This window comes from Tiliqua scincoides, chromosome 6 (assembly GCF_035046505.1).
Source record: "Tiliqua scincoides isolate rTilSci1 chromosome 6, rTilSci1.hap2, whole genome shotgun sequence".
Lineage (NCBI taxonomy): Eukaryota > Metazoa > Chordata > Lepidosauria > Squamata > Scincidae > Tiliqua > Tiliqua scincoides.
The window spans coordinates 59,354,741-59,370,589 of NC_089826.1; the positions used below are offsets into that span (position 1 = coordinate 59,354,741).

The 15,849-nt window shown below is 43.3% G+C and overlaps 1 protein-coding gene across 1 annotated transcript in view; it reads left to right on the forward strand.

The window, feature by feature from the left end:
- WWC2 (WW and C2 domain containing 2) overlaps positions 1 to 15,849 on the forward strand; it is a 137,774-nt gene that overhangs the window by 99,874 nt on the left and 22,051 nt on the right. The window contains exons 12-18 of the mRNA XM_066631782.1: positions 186 to 309; positions 857 to 937; positions 1,021 to 1,107; positions 7,195 to 7,387; positions 10,960 to 11,124; positions 14,199 to 14,332; positions 15,354 to 15,546. Of these exons, the coding sequence (XP_066487879.1) occupies positions 186 to 309; positions 857 to 937; positions 1,021 to 1,107; positions 7,195 to 7,387; positions 10,960 to 11,124; positions 14,199 to 14,332; positions 15,354 to 15,546 (977 nt within the window). The remainder of the gene's footprint in view (positions 1 to 185; positions 310 to 856; positions 938 to 1,020; positions 1,108 to 7,194; positions 7,388 to 10,959; positions 11,125 to 14,198; positions 14,333 to 15,353; positions 15,547 to 15,849) is intronic.

Consider the following 15,849-nt stretch of genomic DNA (forward strand, 5'->3'; position numbering starts at 1 on the left):
CTAAAGCTTATTCTTGGCTTTGAAAATGTTGCTTCCTATTACAGTAAAATATTCTGTAATGTGTAATACTGAGATGAATGTCCTTGATACCCACGGTCTTCCTCTTCAATTGACTTTAGGGCTTTGACTACATCTCCTTTCTGATAAATATAGTCTAAAACAAAGACTTTCTTCTCTTTCCCTAGGTGTTGACATACCAAGAAGAACTGTAAGTCATCTGCTTGAGGAGAAGGCAGGGTGTGTATCTGCGGCAGTGTCTGATGAGTCCGTGGCCGGAGACAGTGGTGTATATGAAGCTTCTGTAAAACAGTAGGTTTGAAGGGGGAGGTGATTATGGTTATGCACAAATAAAATGCATGTATCTGGTTTGGTTATCTTGCAACTCAATGTACAGACTTCAGAAACAGATTTTTACAAAACTATTGATAATGTGCAGCTATTAAAGTGCATTCACTTCAAAGAGAATAAATAACCTAGTAAATAAGAAGGGGAACAACATAATTTTATAAATTTGAGAGCCATTAGAAAGTAGGGGAAAGAGTTTCTAGTTCCAGTATCGATTTGTTGTCACTTTCTCCAAGCATGAAATTATAAATGGTGATGACCCTTCAAGGGTGGATCTTCAAATAACTGGCTATTAATGAGATAAACCTGAGCTTTATTTTCTAAATCTATAAGAAGGTAACTGTTTTCTGCATCAGTCTTTGAGAACTTCAGTAGACCCAAATCTAAACATTCTGCAAATTGGACTGATGTTGTATTCAAATCAATCTTTTGGGTTTGGCCATAGTATGAGAGAGGTTTAAATGTGGGTATGTCTTACTCTTTAACTGAATGTTTTATCTCTGCTCTGTAGACCAAATGATAGTGAAGAAGTTGCATATAGTGAAGATGACACTACAAGTCTAGAGACAGCTCAAATACAAGTAGGACTCAGGTAAGTCATCAAATTTAAAAACAAGACAGAGAGTTAACAATGTATTGCAAATGGCTGACCCTTTCCTTTGTTTTGTTTAACAGATATGATACAAACAGCTCAAGTTTTGTGATAATTATGGTGCAGTTACGAAGCCTCCATGCCCTTTCTATACCCATTGGCTCCAAAGTGTAAGTACAGTGCTCCCTAGGTAATACTAACATTGAGGACTAAGGGCCCAATCCAGACCCATACGTGCCAACTTACCATCGGTGCGCACTATAAGTCACATTTGCGAGCAGTACCGTGGGCCCAGCACCAGAACTAGCAGAGTGCAAACCCTGTCTGTTGGCTGGCGCTTGCCCAGAGTGCTGAGCAGCAGAGTGGTGATTGGCAGCATGGGGGGAGGCGTTCTGGGGTGGAGGGCAGGGAGGATGGGTGGTCGGGCAGGAGGGGGCAGATCCAGAGCTCCTGGATTGTTGAGGCTTCTTGATTCTGCACCGGCTAAATAGCCGACACAAAGTCAAGAAGCTCCATTGCGGAGCCGTTTCCCTTCCCCAGGAAGGGGACAAAAGTCCCTTCTTCCAAGGAGCAACTGCTGGCTGCCCGGTTGGGCTCAGGATGCCACGATAGCCATTTTGGTGCATGGCAGCCCCACACATCAGGCAGTTCAGGATTGGCCTGTGAGTATTTTGACAGTAAGAACTGTTTTTCGTTAAATCAAAGTATGCTTGTAATCATTTGGTTGCAGCGAATACAGGAGGAACAGTTTTGCTTCCTCGGAGACAGAAGAGCATGCAATACAGGTTGAGTCTCATTGTTCGTGAGGGTTCTGTTCCCAGAGCTCACGTGGATGTCAAAAGTCTGTGTTAAAGCAAATCCACTTAAACAACAATGTCCCTTTGCTAGGCAACAGTCTTGCTGTCCTTTGTAATGCATCAAGCAGATAATCAGTCTCTCTGCAGGCACTTAGAAAGGCTTCACTTTGAGGCAGTGATCTCTTCCTTCACCAGGAGCACAGGAAAAGAATGGAAGAGGTGATAATCGCTTCCACTTAGCTTCCTTTCATGTGTTCAGAGGGAAGGGAGGGGTCTCTTGCCTTGGAGTGAAGCTGTTCTGCCTGGAAAGAGAATGGTTAATGGATTGTCTGGTGGCTGCCCCCATTAATGAGGCTATTTACTAAACAACTTTATTCCCTTTAGTTGAGATAAAATTGCGGGTGAAAAATCCATAGATAATTAGGTTATACCTATATGTAGGAAACTCTTGGTGCTGAATACTTCCTTGACAGTGGGAACAGGGGTGCACCAGAATTTCTTTTCTCCTTCCTTGTGTTTCCTTCTTTTCTCCTTGTGTGCACAGCTTTTGTACTTTTAGAAGAACCTAAATTCAGTAAAGCAGGGGTCTCCAAACCCTGGATCCAGCATTCAGGGAAAATCAGTCTGGGCATGGCACTTTTCATTCTGTGTTGCAGCTGCCTTTCCCCTTGCTCGATTGTCCCACAGCTTCTCACTGGGCAGCCTCTTCTGATGCCTGTTGCCCCAGATGCCACTGCGCCCCAATTTCCTGGGATCCAGCACAATCAGCTGCTGCAGCTGCATGCTCGACCCTCCACCAAACCCAGGCAGAAAACAGCAGTGTAGCTCCTTCTTCCCTCGCCTCACTTCTTTCTGCATAATCCTTTTGAACAAAACAGGAAGTTTGGGGCATACTGGGAGTTTCCTGATTATCCTGCACAAAGGAAATGAGCAAGGAAGGACTAATAGGAGAGGGTAGGGAAGCAGATAATCTGCTTCTCCACTTGCTTGTCATGGTCACAAAAGTTATGTCACATCCTCCTCCTTCTAAGCAAATACCTGCTTCTTCCCACATTACATTTGAACCACATGGGAGCACTCTTTGCACACCGACACCATGTCTGAAAAGAAGGGTGAAGACCCAACCCATATCAGATAATTAAGAGTACTGTAAAAATCTAACAATGGTTTGGTAATCTCTCTCTCTCTCTCTCTCGCCCATAGTATGGGCAACTTATGGGAGCACTCCTTATTATGGTGTGGAAGGCAGTCCTTAAAATTTATAGTATTTCTACAAACTAAACCACCAAAACAACTGCTCCCAGTAAGAATGACATTTCATGCTCTTGTAAAGAAGGATTGCTGTGCTGATCAAATGAGAAAGTGAAAGTGCATTCACTTTGAAATGCAAATATATCACACACATACAATGAATGTGTCTCAACGTAGCACATGCATCTCAATGACAACTTAAAAGTATGCTTGGTTTGAGGTCAGTTCCTTCTGGAGAAGATTTTCAACCTGCCGGTCATTACCGAATCCTCGGACAAACCCTTTCCCTTATAGATTGTGATTTATCATGGGGTTTCACTAGAGCTGCTGTTCTCAAATTCTCAGGGAGTTTGAGAACCAAGGTAACTTGTTGCAGGGATGGGGGAGGTAGCAATGTAATTCCCAGGATTGCACTGCTATCAGGGACAGAGGGGAGTTTGCACACTTACCCAAAGCCAGCACCAGCCTTCTACAGAATCCAGGTAGCCTGGGGTCTCCTCCTCAGGGCTCCCCAAGCCTAAAAACAGCTGGAAAAAAAATTGACCACTTCCTGTTTGTGACAAAAACAGGAAGTGGATAATTTATTGAAAAAACTTTTTCAGACGTTTGGAGGCTTGAGGAGGCTGCCTGGACTCCTCAGGAGGCTGGCATGGACTGTGGGTAAATGTACTAAATGTGTGAGAACCACTGGCTTAGAATCTTTGATAACTGTTTCAAATCCCCCTGCAGTGAAGGGAAAGGTAGTCTTTGCTGTATGTGCAAGAACGAACTGTTTAGTTTAGTACATAGACAACTGTTCCCTTACAGCAAGTCAGACAATTGGTCCAGCTAGGTCAGGGGTGTCAAACTTGTTTCATACCAAGGGCTGAATAGCATTCATGATGCCTGCTGAGGGCCGGAAGTGATGTCATTAGTCAGGAACAGATGTTATTAAACAGGTTATAATCAAAAATAAGCACTTTTTTCTTACTTAGGAACTCATTAGCTGCAAACAGAAGAGAAAATACACAAATCTTGATCATATTTCAAGATATGAAAGAGCCCAATTTTCATGCGGGCTTCCCTTTTAGCAGTAACACCACAGCACTGCTCAGCAGATGAGAGCCTGAGGGCCGGATAAAAAGCCCCGGGCCTTATGTTTGACACCCCTGAGCTAGGTCATTACTGTCGAAACCGACCAGCAGTGGCTCTCCAGAGTTTCAGCAGGGGTCTTTCCCAGCCCATCTGGAAATGTCAAGACTAGTACCTTGGACCTTCCACGTGCAAGGCATGTGCTCCACTACTGAGCTGTGACCTTTCTCCCCAAGCTTATTTACTGCTTTAGAAAAAAAGGAGGTATGTTATTTTGTACTGAAGAGAAGGAGGAGAAATTTTTCAGAGGAAAAAGACATGAAGAAACATGTCAAATGGTGGTGTTTTGCAGTGGAGAGTATGGTCTTCCGTTGGCAGGTTTTCTTTTTTTAAGCCATTTCTACCCAACGTTGCATGTATGCAACAGGGACCAAATGTGTACACCTGTGGGCTGGGCAAAAATGGGTTAAAGGCTACATAGCACTCAAGTGTTGGAAAGATGAGAGATCACACTTTACAGCAGCTGTCTTCAAACAGGGGCCTGCTGCATTCAGGAAAATCTGTTCGGGCACAATGGTTTTTGTTCCACACCACAGCCATCTTTCTCTTTGCCCGATCATCTCCTAAACTCATTCTTAATGGTAATCAACAGTTGGGAAGTTCACATTTGTAAACCATTCTTCTTCCTTTGCCCTGCCTTCTTTGAAAATTTCCATGTCCTTACTCTAGGCCAGTGATTCCTAAACGTTTTATCACCAGGACCCCCAATAACTCACTATCTGAACCCAACTAGCTTTACAAGAATGGAAAAAAAATGTTACTATGGTGGGGGGAAGGGCATCTTCTGGAGTCTTGGTTTAAGGACATCTGATCCCTAAATGAGGGCTCATCTGATCCAGATTCAGCTGATTGGGATCATTCTGGTGTACGTGCATTCCCCTTTCCCTAATCTTTGATAGGAGCATTTTCACTTACTCGTTCACCTACTCATGTGTACTTGTGAGTAAACATGCATATGTAGCTCAGTTTCACTTTCCATAGGGTTCAATACATTTTTCCTTGTCTGCTTGGAGGGAAGGACTTCCTTCTCCAATGTTTTTTGAAGGCTGTGTTCATCAGATTGGGACTATTCTGGTGGTGTTGCATTCCTCTCAGCTTGCCCTTTGAAATGGATTGAGACAAGGTTGCCTACTCATGAGTAAATGCACACATCTGGCTCAGTTTCATTTTCCATAGGGCTCAATGCTTTTTCTTTGTCAGCCATCTGCTTGTCAGTTTCAGTTTTACAGCCCACCAGCAAGCAGGTTTCCAAACACCTATGGAAACTGACCCACAGTTTGGGAAACACTGCTCTAGACAATTTTAAAATTTTGTGTTGGTTTCTGTAACAGCAAGGTTCAGTGCACTTTTTGTCTTGGTAGCTGTAGTATCTTAATCCATGAGCTGTTGGAGATCTCTGGCAGAGTGGGTAGTGATAGCTGCATCGTCGGCAAAGAGGAAGTCACGCAGACATTTCAGCTGGACTTTGGACTTTGCTCTCAGTCTGGAGAGGTTGAAGAGCTTTCCATCTGATCTGGTCCGGAGATAGATGCCTTCTGTTGTAGTTCCAAAGGCCTGCTTCAGCAGGACAGCGAAGAAGATCCCAAACAAGGTTGGTGCAAGAACACAGCCCTGCTTCACGCCGCTTCGAATGTCAAAGGGGTCTGATGTGGAGCCATCAAAGACAACAGTGCCCTTCATGTCCTTGTGGAAGGATCTGATGATGCTGAGGAGCCTGGGTGGACATCCAATCTTGGGGAGAATCTTGAAGAGGCCATCCCTGCTGACCAGGTCGAAAGCCTTCGTGAGATCTATGAAGGCTATAAAGAGTGGCTGTCGTTGTTCCCTGCATTTCTCCTGCAGTTGTCTAAGGGAGAATACCATATCAGTGGTGGACCTGTTGGCTCGGAATCCGCACTGTGATTCTGGATAAACGCTCTCTGCAAGTACCTGGAGCCTCTTTAGTGCAACTCGGGCAAACAACTTTCCTACAACGCTAAGGAGAGAGATGCCACGGTAGTTGTTGCAGTCACCCCTGTCACCTTTGTTCTTGTTCACCCCTGTCGCCTTTGTTCTTGTACAGCGTGATGATGTTTGCATCCCTCATGTCTTGAGGTACTCCACCTTTTCTCCAGCAGAGACAAAGGATTTCATGCAGCTCAGTGACGATGATCTCCGACACTCTTTCTCTCGATACCGAGCTAAACAAACGCATCGGTAAAGCAGCTACCACGTTTTCCAGACTCACAAAGAGAGTCTGGTCCAACAAGAAGCTGACGGAACATACCAAGATCCAGGTCTACAGAGCTTGCGTCCTGAGTACACTTCTGTACTGCAGCGAGTCATGGACTCTTCACTCACAACAGGAGAGGAAACTGAATGCTTTCCACATGCGCTGCCTCCGACGTATTCTCGGCATCACCTGGCAGGACAAAGTTCCAAACAACACAGTCCTGGAACGTGCTGGAATCCCTAGCATGTATGCACTACTGAAACAAAGACGCCTGCGTTGGCTCGGTCATGTCGTGAGAATGGATGATGGCCGGATCCCAAAGGATCTCCTCTATGGAGAACTCGTGCAAGGAAAGCGCCCTACAGGTAGACTACAGCGGCGATACAAGGACATCTGCAAGAGGGATCTGAAGGCCTTAGGAATGGACCTCAACAAGTGGGAAACCCTGGCCTCTGAGCGGCCCGCTTGGAGGCAGGCTGTGCAGCATGGCCTTTCCCAGTTTGAAGAGACACTTGGCCAACAGTCTGAGGCTAAGAGGCAAAGAAGGAAGGCCCATAGCCAGGGAGACAGACCAGGGACAGTCTGCACTTGCTCCCGGTGTGGAAGGGATTGTCACTCCCGGATTGGCCTTTTCAGCCACACTAGACGCTGTTCCAGAACCACCTTTCAGAGTGCGATACCATAGTCTTTCGAGACTGAAGGTTGCCAACTACTATCTTAATCACTGAAACTTCTGCAGAATAAGAATTAAACAAGGAAATCAAGTCATTTATCTTAACCGTATTTCATTTTACAAAGCAACATGCCTGGATACTTCATGATACATATCTGAATATTTTTTTAAAAAGTTTCTTTCCCCTTCATAGGTACGTTAGAGTTGCTGTTCTCCCATCTTCAGCTGACATCAGCTGTTTGTTCCGCACTAAAGTCCATTCTGCTGCTGAATCTCTTTTGTTCAGTGAGATGTTCAGAGTAGCCATTTCCCAGGCATCTTTGCTTCAGAAGACTCTGAGAATGGATGTCTGCTCTGTCAGTAAAACTCTTCGGGAAGAATGCCTAGTAAGTATTCTTTATTATTGGCTTTGTTTTGATGTTCTTTTGTTTTCCTTTCTCATGCTTATGGATAAGAGCCATCTGAGACATGCATTAGCAACCCTCCACAGGACTGATTATATTTCTCTCTGATATTGGATGAATGTGGAATTTAGAATCCCTTTTGATCACAATATTACAGGGGTAGACAATTTGTTCAGCATTGAAGGCCTCATTGAAAATGTATCATGTGCCTGAGGGCTGCAACTAATATGCATATTTTAGATGCATGTAATAAGCATAATTTGCATACCATTTTAATGGATATTTTGAATGGCAAGTCACAAGGTATGCTTCACATACTTTGTAGTGGAAAAGTGCCCTCTAAGTATGGAAGACTTTTTGGTTCAGACCTTCAGTATTTGAAATATGAGTCTAGGAACAGGAAAAAAAAAAAAAACTTAAGAGATTAGGGCTTAAATCCTAACCCACTTTCCAGCACTGGCATAGCTGTGCCAATGAGACGTGTGCTGCATCCTGCAGTTGGGGGGCACTTACGGAGGACTCCTCAAAATAAGGGAATGTTTCATTACCTAGGAGCTGTATTGCCCTTAGGTTGGTGCTGGAAAACAGGTTAGGATTGCGCCCTAGGTCATTTTTGCAAACTTCCTTGCTTCTGATCTTTTTTGTGGTTATATATCGAATTCATCTGCATCACCTTACAGGCATGACAACTATAAACTTTAAAGTGAGTTGAAATTTCCAGGCTCCTACAAACTATGTGCAGTGACCAGTTGTTTTACCCTTAAGGTATTACATAGTCATCCCTTAGGCTTTGAAAGAAATTGTGTAAGTTTATGTTGTAGGCAAAGGTGCAGGGTTTGGGTTTGTTGTTTTGTTTTATGTCTTGTCATTTTCATGTGTAAAAAGATGCCGGATGTGTATGTACAGAACATTTAAATAGCCAACTGTTGGTACCAATTTTCTTACAGTAATGATTTCAGGAAGCAAACCGTTGTCTAATGTTTTTATTATTTTGCTTTGGAGATAGCACAGTGATTTTTTTCTGGACCAGAGGCTTGTTGGGGTTGGAGGCTCATTTTGGGCTGGATGGAGGCTTGCTGTGGGCTGCATCTGGCCCATGGGCTGATGTTTGGGGACCCTTGATTTAAATTGACAATTGTACTCATGCTGACAAAATTCAGAAATCAAGTTAAGGAAAGACCACTTATGTGTTATTCTGCTTTCCTATAACCATGATCAGGTCAGTATCTAATATCTTATTTCCATAGCTAGGTCTAACCAATAAATATGGTTTTTCCCCCATATTCATGGGGTTTTAGCCAACTCTTGGACAATGCAGAGAGAATGAGAGATTGCTTAAAATTGGGCGCAGTAATTGAAGATCCTGGTAGGTGCCTCAGCCTGATTTTTAAGCAATTTCCCCTCCCCAGTGATCACCATTCAGCCCCCTTCCAGAAAGCCTCTGAACCCCTTTTTAGGGGCTGGAGGGAGGACATAATTTTATATGAACTTCCTTGTCCTGGTGCATGGATTGGATGCAAGCAGTGGTGTATAAAGAGGCATTACTTTTTACTCTACCACAGAAACAGATTGCCTTGCTGCAGCTGTGGAGAGCCCCATTGAACTGAATAACAGTTGAATAAGACATGCTCTTAAATAAAGTATGTGCTGGTGCGATTTCATGGGCTATATTTCATGTTGATGTTTGCTGTGGTAGCTTTTGTCAGCTGTCAACAAGGGAATGGTAGAACGTTTGAAGAAGTATTGCAGAGACCTTACTTCTGATTCCTAAAATGTATTAGACCAGCTTATACAGAGTCTGTCTGTCTGAGCCCAGTTTTCCTACTTTCCAGTAGTAGCTCTTTCTCCAAGGCTTGAGGCTTTTACCATCCACGGTGGGGATTTTTCATGTCAGGGATTGAACCCAAGACTTCCATGCATGCATCCACTGTACTGTGACTGTCTTGTAGCTCAGTCATGCAAGATTTTTATATATCTTCCATATGATCAGAGGGTATTTGCTTTATTTACATTTCTCAAGGTAAATTGCCTCAGTGGCTGCCTGTTAGATGAGGATATAAGTGAAGCATATTGATTAATAACCAAGTGATGTAAAGTGAAGGTGCTTGAGGCATGTTGCACAGTAGGATTCTCAAAGCCTCCAGATATGAGTTTGAATGTTCTTCTCTTGCATATAAAACCACTTTCTCCCTCATGCAGAGGATGGATTGAGGCTAACTGTATTTTGCCCCAGGCATTAGCTTAGCTAGTACTCGCTCTTACATGGATCTATTACACTTGATTAGATTTACAGACTACAAATGATTTTTTTGTTTCCTTGCATGCATTCTCTTATCCTTAATATTTTCAGGTTATCTAATTACCTTTAAAAATACAATTCTTTTGTCCTCATACTGAGAATATTTTTTTTTAAAAAAAGAAAAAGAATGGGATCTACCAACTGCTTAAACTGGAACACTTTAATCTGCATGTTCCCTCTAACCTTCTCTCATACTTTTTTGTTTCCTTCTGCCCCTGTTGTCACCCCACTTCCTATGCCTTGAGCTGCTTTGCGCTTTCTGTCTTAAAAGTCAAGTGGCTATTGTCTTTTATATGTGAGCTGGTGTAGTGTAATGACCGAGAGCTTCGATTGGAATCTCACTGGTTCAAATCATTACCTCTGCAACAGACTCAGTAGGTGGCCTTAGGCAAGCCCTTTCAGCCTCAACTCCCCATCTGCAATGTGGGGATAATAATACTTATGTTGCAGCATCACTGCACAGACTACATCAAGATAACACAAGTGACATGTTTTGCATGTTTGGAAAGTGCTGCACAAATGTTAAGTAATATTTTTAGCCCTCAAGTCCTATCCTTGTGCTTTCTGTGGGAAGAATTCTGTGAAAGCAGCAGCATCTTTGATTTGTGCATTTCTTATCTGACCTTCTGAAGTGCTTTGGGGAGGGCCAACACTTTTGGGGCACAGTCCTAACCCCTTATGTCAGTACTTTCCAGCAAACATTCCCTTCCTTTGAGAAGGCCTACGTCAGTGACACCCAAGTGCAAGATGCAGCACATGTCCCATGGCACCACTATGCCAGTGCTGAAAAGGATTGCACCCTAGGATTGCACCCTTTCACCTCTGCTGCCACTAAGCCATCACTGGAGAGTATTGCCAAAGGGTACTGACCAACTGGTACAACTCCCTGGAGTAGTCATAGGGCATAAAGCCAGGGAGTCTCTTTCATTGTTCTGCAGTAGAAGATTTATATGTGGATGCATGCCCCTGCTGAGACTGTCAGCAATTTTAGAGAGACACACAAACTTCCTTGAAGATCTAACTGATGGAAATGCAGGATATAATTGTATTAAATAAAGAATATCCTGAACCAATATTACATTTTCTTTGTTGGCTGCTTTCAAACTGCCTACTGAGCCCTGCCCTGCCCAGCCTCCACCCACCATCAGTATCTCTTTGCCTAACTTGATGCAGGTTTGAGTGTTAAAATTTTGTAACGTTAAATACTAAACATGAAAATGACCAAGTAAAATTATCCTTTCACACTGCTGTGTAGGCTGGAGTTCAGATAAGCATGGCAGATTTGTCGTTATCAAATGAGACTTCTACTCTGTGGTATAACTTGCTCGCTTGCAAAAATAATCCTGGCAAGAAGACCAAGGAGCAAAAGGAGGAGCCTATATTTAAACCAGTCAGTCAGTCGTTGGGCTCCTTGGACTTGGTAAGTATGACCCCTTCTGGATTCTGAAAACAGTTGTGGTGCCAGTGAAGCCGCTGCTACAGTGAGCTACATGCTCCCTCCTGCCATACTTCCTAGTCGACTGTCATTAGACCTGAGTGAAGGAAGTTTCTAACAGCCAAACTATTGTGCGGGAGGTGCTGGGGATCATGTGATTGCAGCCGTTATGAGACAGCTTCAGAATGCCATATTAAAATCCCTGTGTTTAGAAAACTAGTTCATTGGGAAGAAGGCTAGATTTCAACCATTCCTCCTAAGATGCTAGCATTCCATAGGCAGGGGGTTATTTGATATTCAGCCTTATGATTCTTTTTCCCTGCCCAATTTCTGCTTCTGCTGGAGAATCTATTTTCAAGCACAAAATGCATAAAATCCACCATGATTATCTTTCTGTCAATTCCTGGGACAGCAAGTGTAAGCTGGGTATGCATGCATTGAATTTTATGTGCTTATGCCTTGAAGAACATGGCATCCACCCACTGCACCCTTGGAAATTTGGTGACAAGACATACTTTCCGGCTAGAAGGAAAAGAGGATTCTTGTCTACTGCATGTGGGGGAATAGATCTGGGTAAAATGTCCAAACTAATTTATTTATGGTATATACTGCTGTAAATTATTGCTTTGGCCAGCAAAAATACATGAGTGGGAAGCTTGTCTTCACTGGGTTTTGTGTGTATTTTACCAGAGTGTGCATTTGCACACATTAAGCCTTAATCTCTTGTGGATTGTTAGCTTTAAACCATTTCTGCCCAACGTTGCATATACGCAACAGGAATCAAATGTGTACACATGTGAGCTGGGCAGAAATGGATTAATTAGCCTAGCTTTGCTTCTTCTCAGGTAACTTTAATTTGGGGTGTGATTTTTACAGAGTGCTTTCATATAACTTGAGTTGATACAGTCACATGTGAGGGTTGTGAAATTTGAATCGGCACCATTTCATGATGTTTATTATATAAATGTGCTCCAGTACACACTTTCTTGTGCTCAGTACATTTAGTCAACACCACATATGAAAGATAATATAGTGTAGTGTGCTTGGCATGGATTAGAGAGGCTTTCCAAAAAAATGCAGGCTAGCCCAGTGAAGTAGTACCTAATATTTAGCATGCTTGTCCCTTTCCTGTTCCCCACTTTCATTTTTTGGACAAGCTGCTAAGTCATGGGTGCCCAAATCCCGGCTGTGGGAACACTTGTGGTCCTTGGGGACTCCGAATCTAGCCTGTGGGGAGCCCCCAGTCTCCAGTGAGCCTCTGGCCCTCCAGAGACTTGCTGGAGCCCGCACTTGTCCGATGCAACTCCTCTTAGCGTGAGGGCAACTGTTCGACGTCTCACATGAACTGTGGGATGAGGGTTCCCTCCACTGCTTGCTATTTCATATCTGTGATGCAGCAGTGACAGTGAAGGAAAGGCCAGCCTTGCTTTGTGCAAGGCCTTTTATAGGCCTTGAGCTTTTGCAAGACCTTCATTCATTCATATAAGTTCCATCTCTAATATATTCATTTATGCAAATTTGAAATGTAAATTAATTCTTTTTTTCCTGGCCCCCGTCACAGTGTCAGAGAGATGATGTGGCCCTCCTGCCAAAAAGTTTGGACACCCCTGTGCCAAGTGGAGAAAGCCATGGTAGAATGTACCCCCAGTCTGCCCCCAGTCCAGGCTATAAGATCAAACAGAGGGGGACGGGGCTCCAGCATGGCTCTTCTTATATTCTTATGAGGCCATCTGGGCAAAACCCCCACTCCCAGGAGAACTCTAAACCCCAGGAGTTCCTATTAGAATCCCTCATAGCAGCATTTGCAGAGTGAGAGATGTGACAATCCATGAACCTCTTTGGAACCAGGCAAACCAGGGGTTAAAATAAAACCAATTTTTAGTAAAAATTAAAAATAAAAAAAATTAAACAATGACAAGGGAAGACATGTGGGTCAAGGTGGTAGCTGGTGTCACGGGGTGGGGCAAGTCCCTTTCCCTTTAATATGGATTAAGTTGGGTGTTTGTTACCCAGGTGTACTGCATTAGTAATTTAAAGAATAAAACCTGGGCATGGGTGCCTGAAAACACACACAGCAGGAGGAAGGGAGCTGGGGGTTAACAGCTTTTATACTGGAAGAAATGCTGAGAGACCTGAAAGATGGTAATTTTAGCCGCTTTTTAGATATTTTTTTTGTTTTTAAGCTACTGTAATTCATGTAAATATGTTATTGGAGCAATTGAAGCTCCCTTAAAGCTATAATAAAAATCTTTTACATGAAAATTTAGTGCAATAATTAACCAAGGACATGTATGTTAATAGGACCTGGGGCTTGGAGTAAGCTAAATAAATAACCATTGCTCTTGGGGGTTTGTGGAGGATGGTGTAGGTGGAGGAGGGTTAAATCCTGGTTGACTTGGGAACCTCCCCTGGTCCTTCCCTACCCCGAGGGTGATGTTTGTGACTGCTGGGAGGACTTTGCAATATAGACTGAAATGAAGTGGAAGTTAACACATTCTAGCTAAACCTTTCTTTGCTAAGAATGAACCTCCACCTCTTTTCATTTGCTGTTCAGCAAGTGCATCTCCTCTCCAAGTCCCACAGGGTGGGTTCCCAGAGTGCTGGAAGATAACTACTGCAGCTTCCTGTGTGCTAGGAGTTTTTATATTCACTGGAATGAGGACACTCCCTGGCTGGAGGAATAAATCAGAGAGGAATGTGAGCCAATCGGCAGCCACATTCTAACTTTTAGAGGGTACTTGCTATCTCAGATGGGAGAGAAACTGAATTCCTCTTCATGGCTAATGGCATCTACAAGAAAAAGACAAAAGCTGTCTGTAAGCTGATCCCAGCAGCTGAATGGCATAGACTGCTGCTGGTGAGGTAAAACTGCCCCAAACACTGAAAAGATCAGGGACACAGGGGATTCATCAGGAAACATGGACTTCACCAAAATATTAGATGCTGCCCTGTTGTTTTGCCTGATATTGACCATGTTCACAAACATTGAAGTGAGGGCTTTCTGGTGTCACTTTATGAAACCCAGTATGCCGTAGATCTTCTTTCAATGCCTCTTTTAGGATGCCGTGTCAGCATTACTGGAAAGGACATCAGCTGAGTTGCAAGCAGTGGAACAAGAATTGGCAGAGGAGGAGGAAGGGGAGGAGGATGAAGACAAGGAAGCAGAGGAACCACAAAGTGCTGAGGAAGACTGGTATACTGAACTCTTTGTTCATTTATAAAACTGTATTTGCAATTGTAGAGTATAGAAGAACAAAAATACTGAAAGAATCATCCATGGATCATCAAACATTGTCAAAATAAAAACAACATCACATTGGATGCCTTGGGGAAGAATCATACATGCTTCATTTGCTGTTTTTTTGTGCAACCATCTCTCACTGCTGAAGAGACAGGTTGTTTGTTTATTCTTTAATGGCAGCTTCTGCCTTTAATAAGGATGGTTGCAAGGAGAATGATGAATGAAGCATGAGCTGACACACAGTCCTTCTCCTCTTACCCTTTCCCTTTCAGTCTGATCTGCATGAGTTCTGTTGGATCAGACCAAAGGGCCATCTAGTCCAGTGTCCCACAGTGGCCAAGCAAAGCATGAAGGCAGTATTCCTCCCCTACAGTTTCCCCTCCACCCCTTTCCTCAGCAGTTGGTATTCAGTGGCATACTGCCTCTGAATATGCACACCGCTTCTTGGGCTACATCCTTAGGTTGGACACAATCTGGAAGTCTGGAAAATGAATCTTTTATAAGAAATGCATTTCGATATGAGTTTATTGTCCTGTGTTTAAAATCTTGTGAAGAAGTTCTTGATACAGCTTAAGTGTTTGTTCTTAATGAATCCTGCTGGAAAAAGCTGCATATCTACTGAGAACACACATAATTAGCCTAGATTTGGGTTAATAATCTGGACAAGGGACATACAGTTTTTGCAACTCTTCAGTGGAATCCTATGGCGATGTCAAATGTAATATGCCTTTATCAGAACACTCAAGGAGCTGATTTGTAGAAGGCATTCCTGTTTTTCTTTGATCAGATTGGTTAATATGATGCATTCACTTGTAGGATGATGAAAGCATTTTAGCAAAATTCTAATCAGGTTCTTGCCAAGATAATACATCTTTTGTAATGGGTTTGGGTCCCATGCATGTCAGTACTTTCCTCTTTGCAGGACTTTGTCTTGTCAGTTCAAGGGTAAACTCAGGTTACTTTGTTCTCACAGGCCAGGAATGTTGGCAGAACCATCCAGTGAGGTTATGACTGAAGAAGAGGACAAAATTAAAGAGGCTGCACAAGACAGATCTGCCGATGTTGAAAAATTCTGCTTTGAATTGGTGGGGGCAGAGGAAATCAAGGATGGGGAAGACGGGACAGATGTACAGCACAGTGAGCCAGCAACACTACCACCCATGCTGGTGAATATTTTAGATTATGTTGCTCTAAAGCACCATGAAGAAGACTCCATCATCTGGTGGCTATTTCTGGCCTATCAGGGTGGTGTGTTTCAAGTGTAAAGGCATGAATGTTTGTCATGAAGAATTTGCTTAAAATTTTCAGCACTGTTATAAATACATGCAGTCGACTCACTTTTAAACTCTCCGCTGAGTTCTGTCAGGTTCTTCTCCCTCCACCACCACCCCCCCAGCAGAGTCATGTTTTTTTGTTTGATATATCCTTAAGTCCGCAAGAAAAGCATTCAGCTTGCTAGTTAACATTTA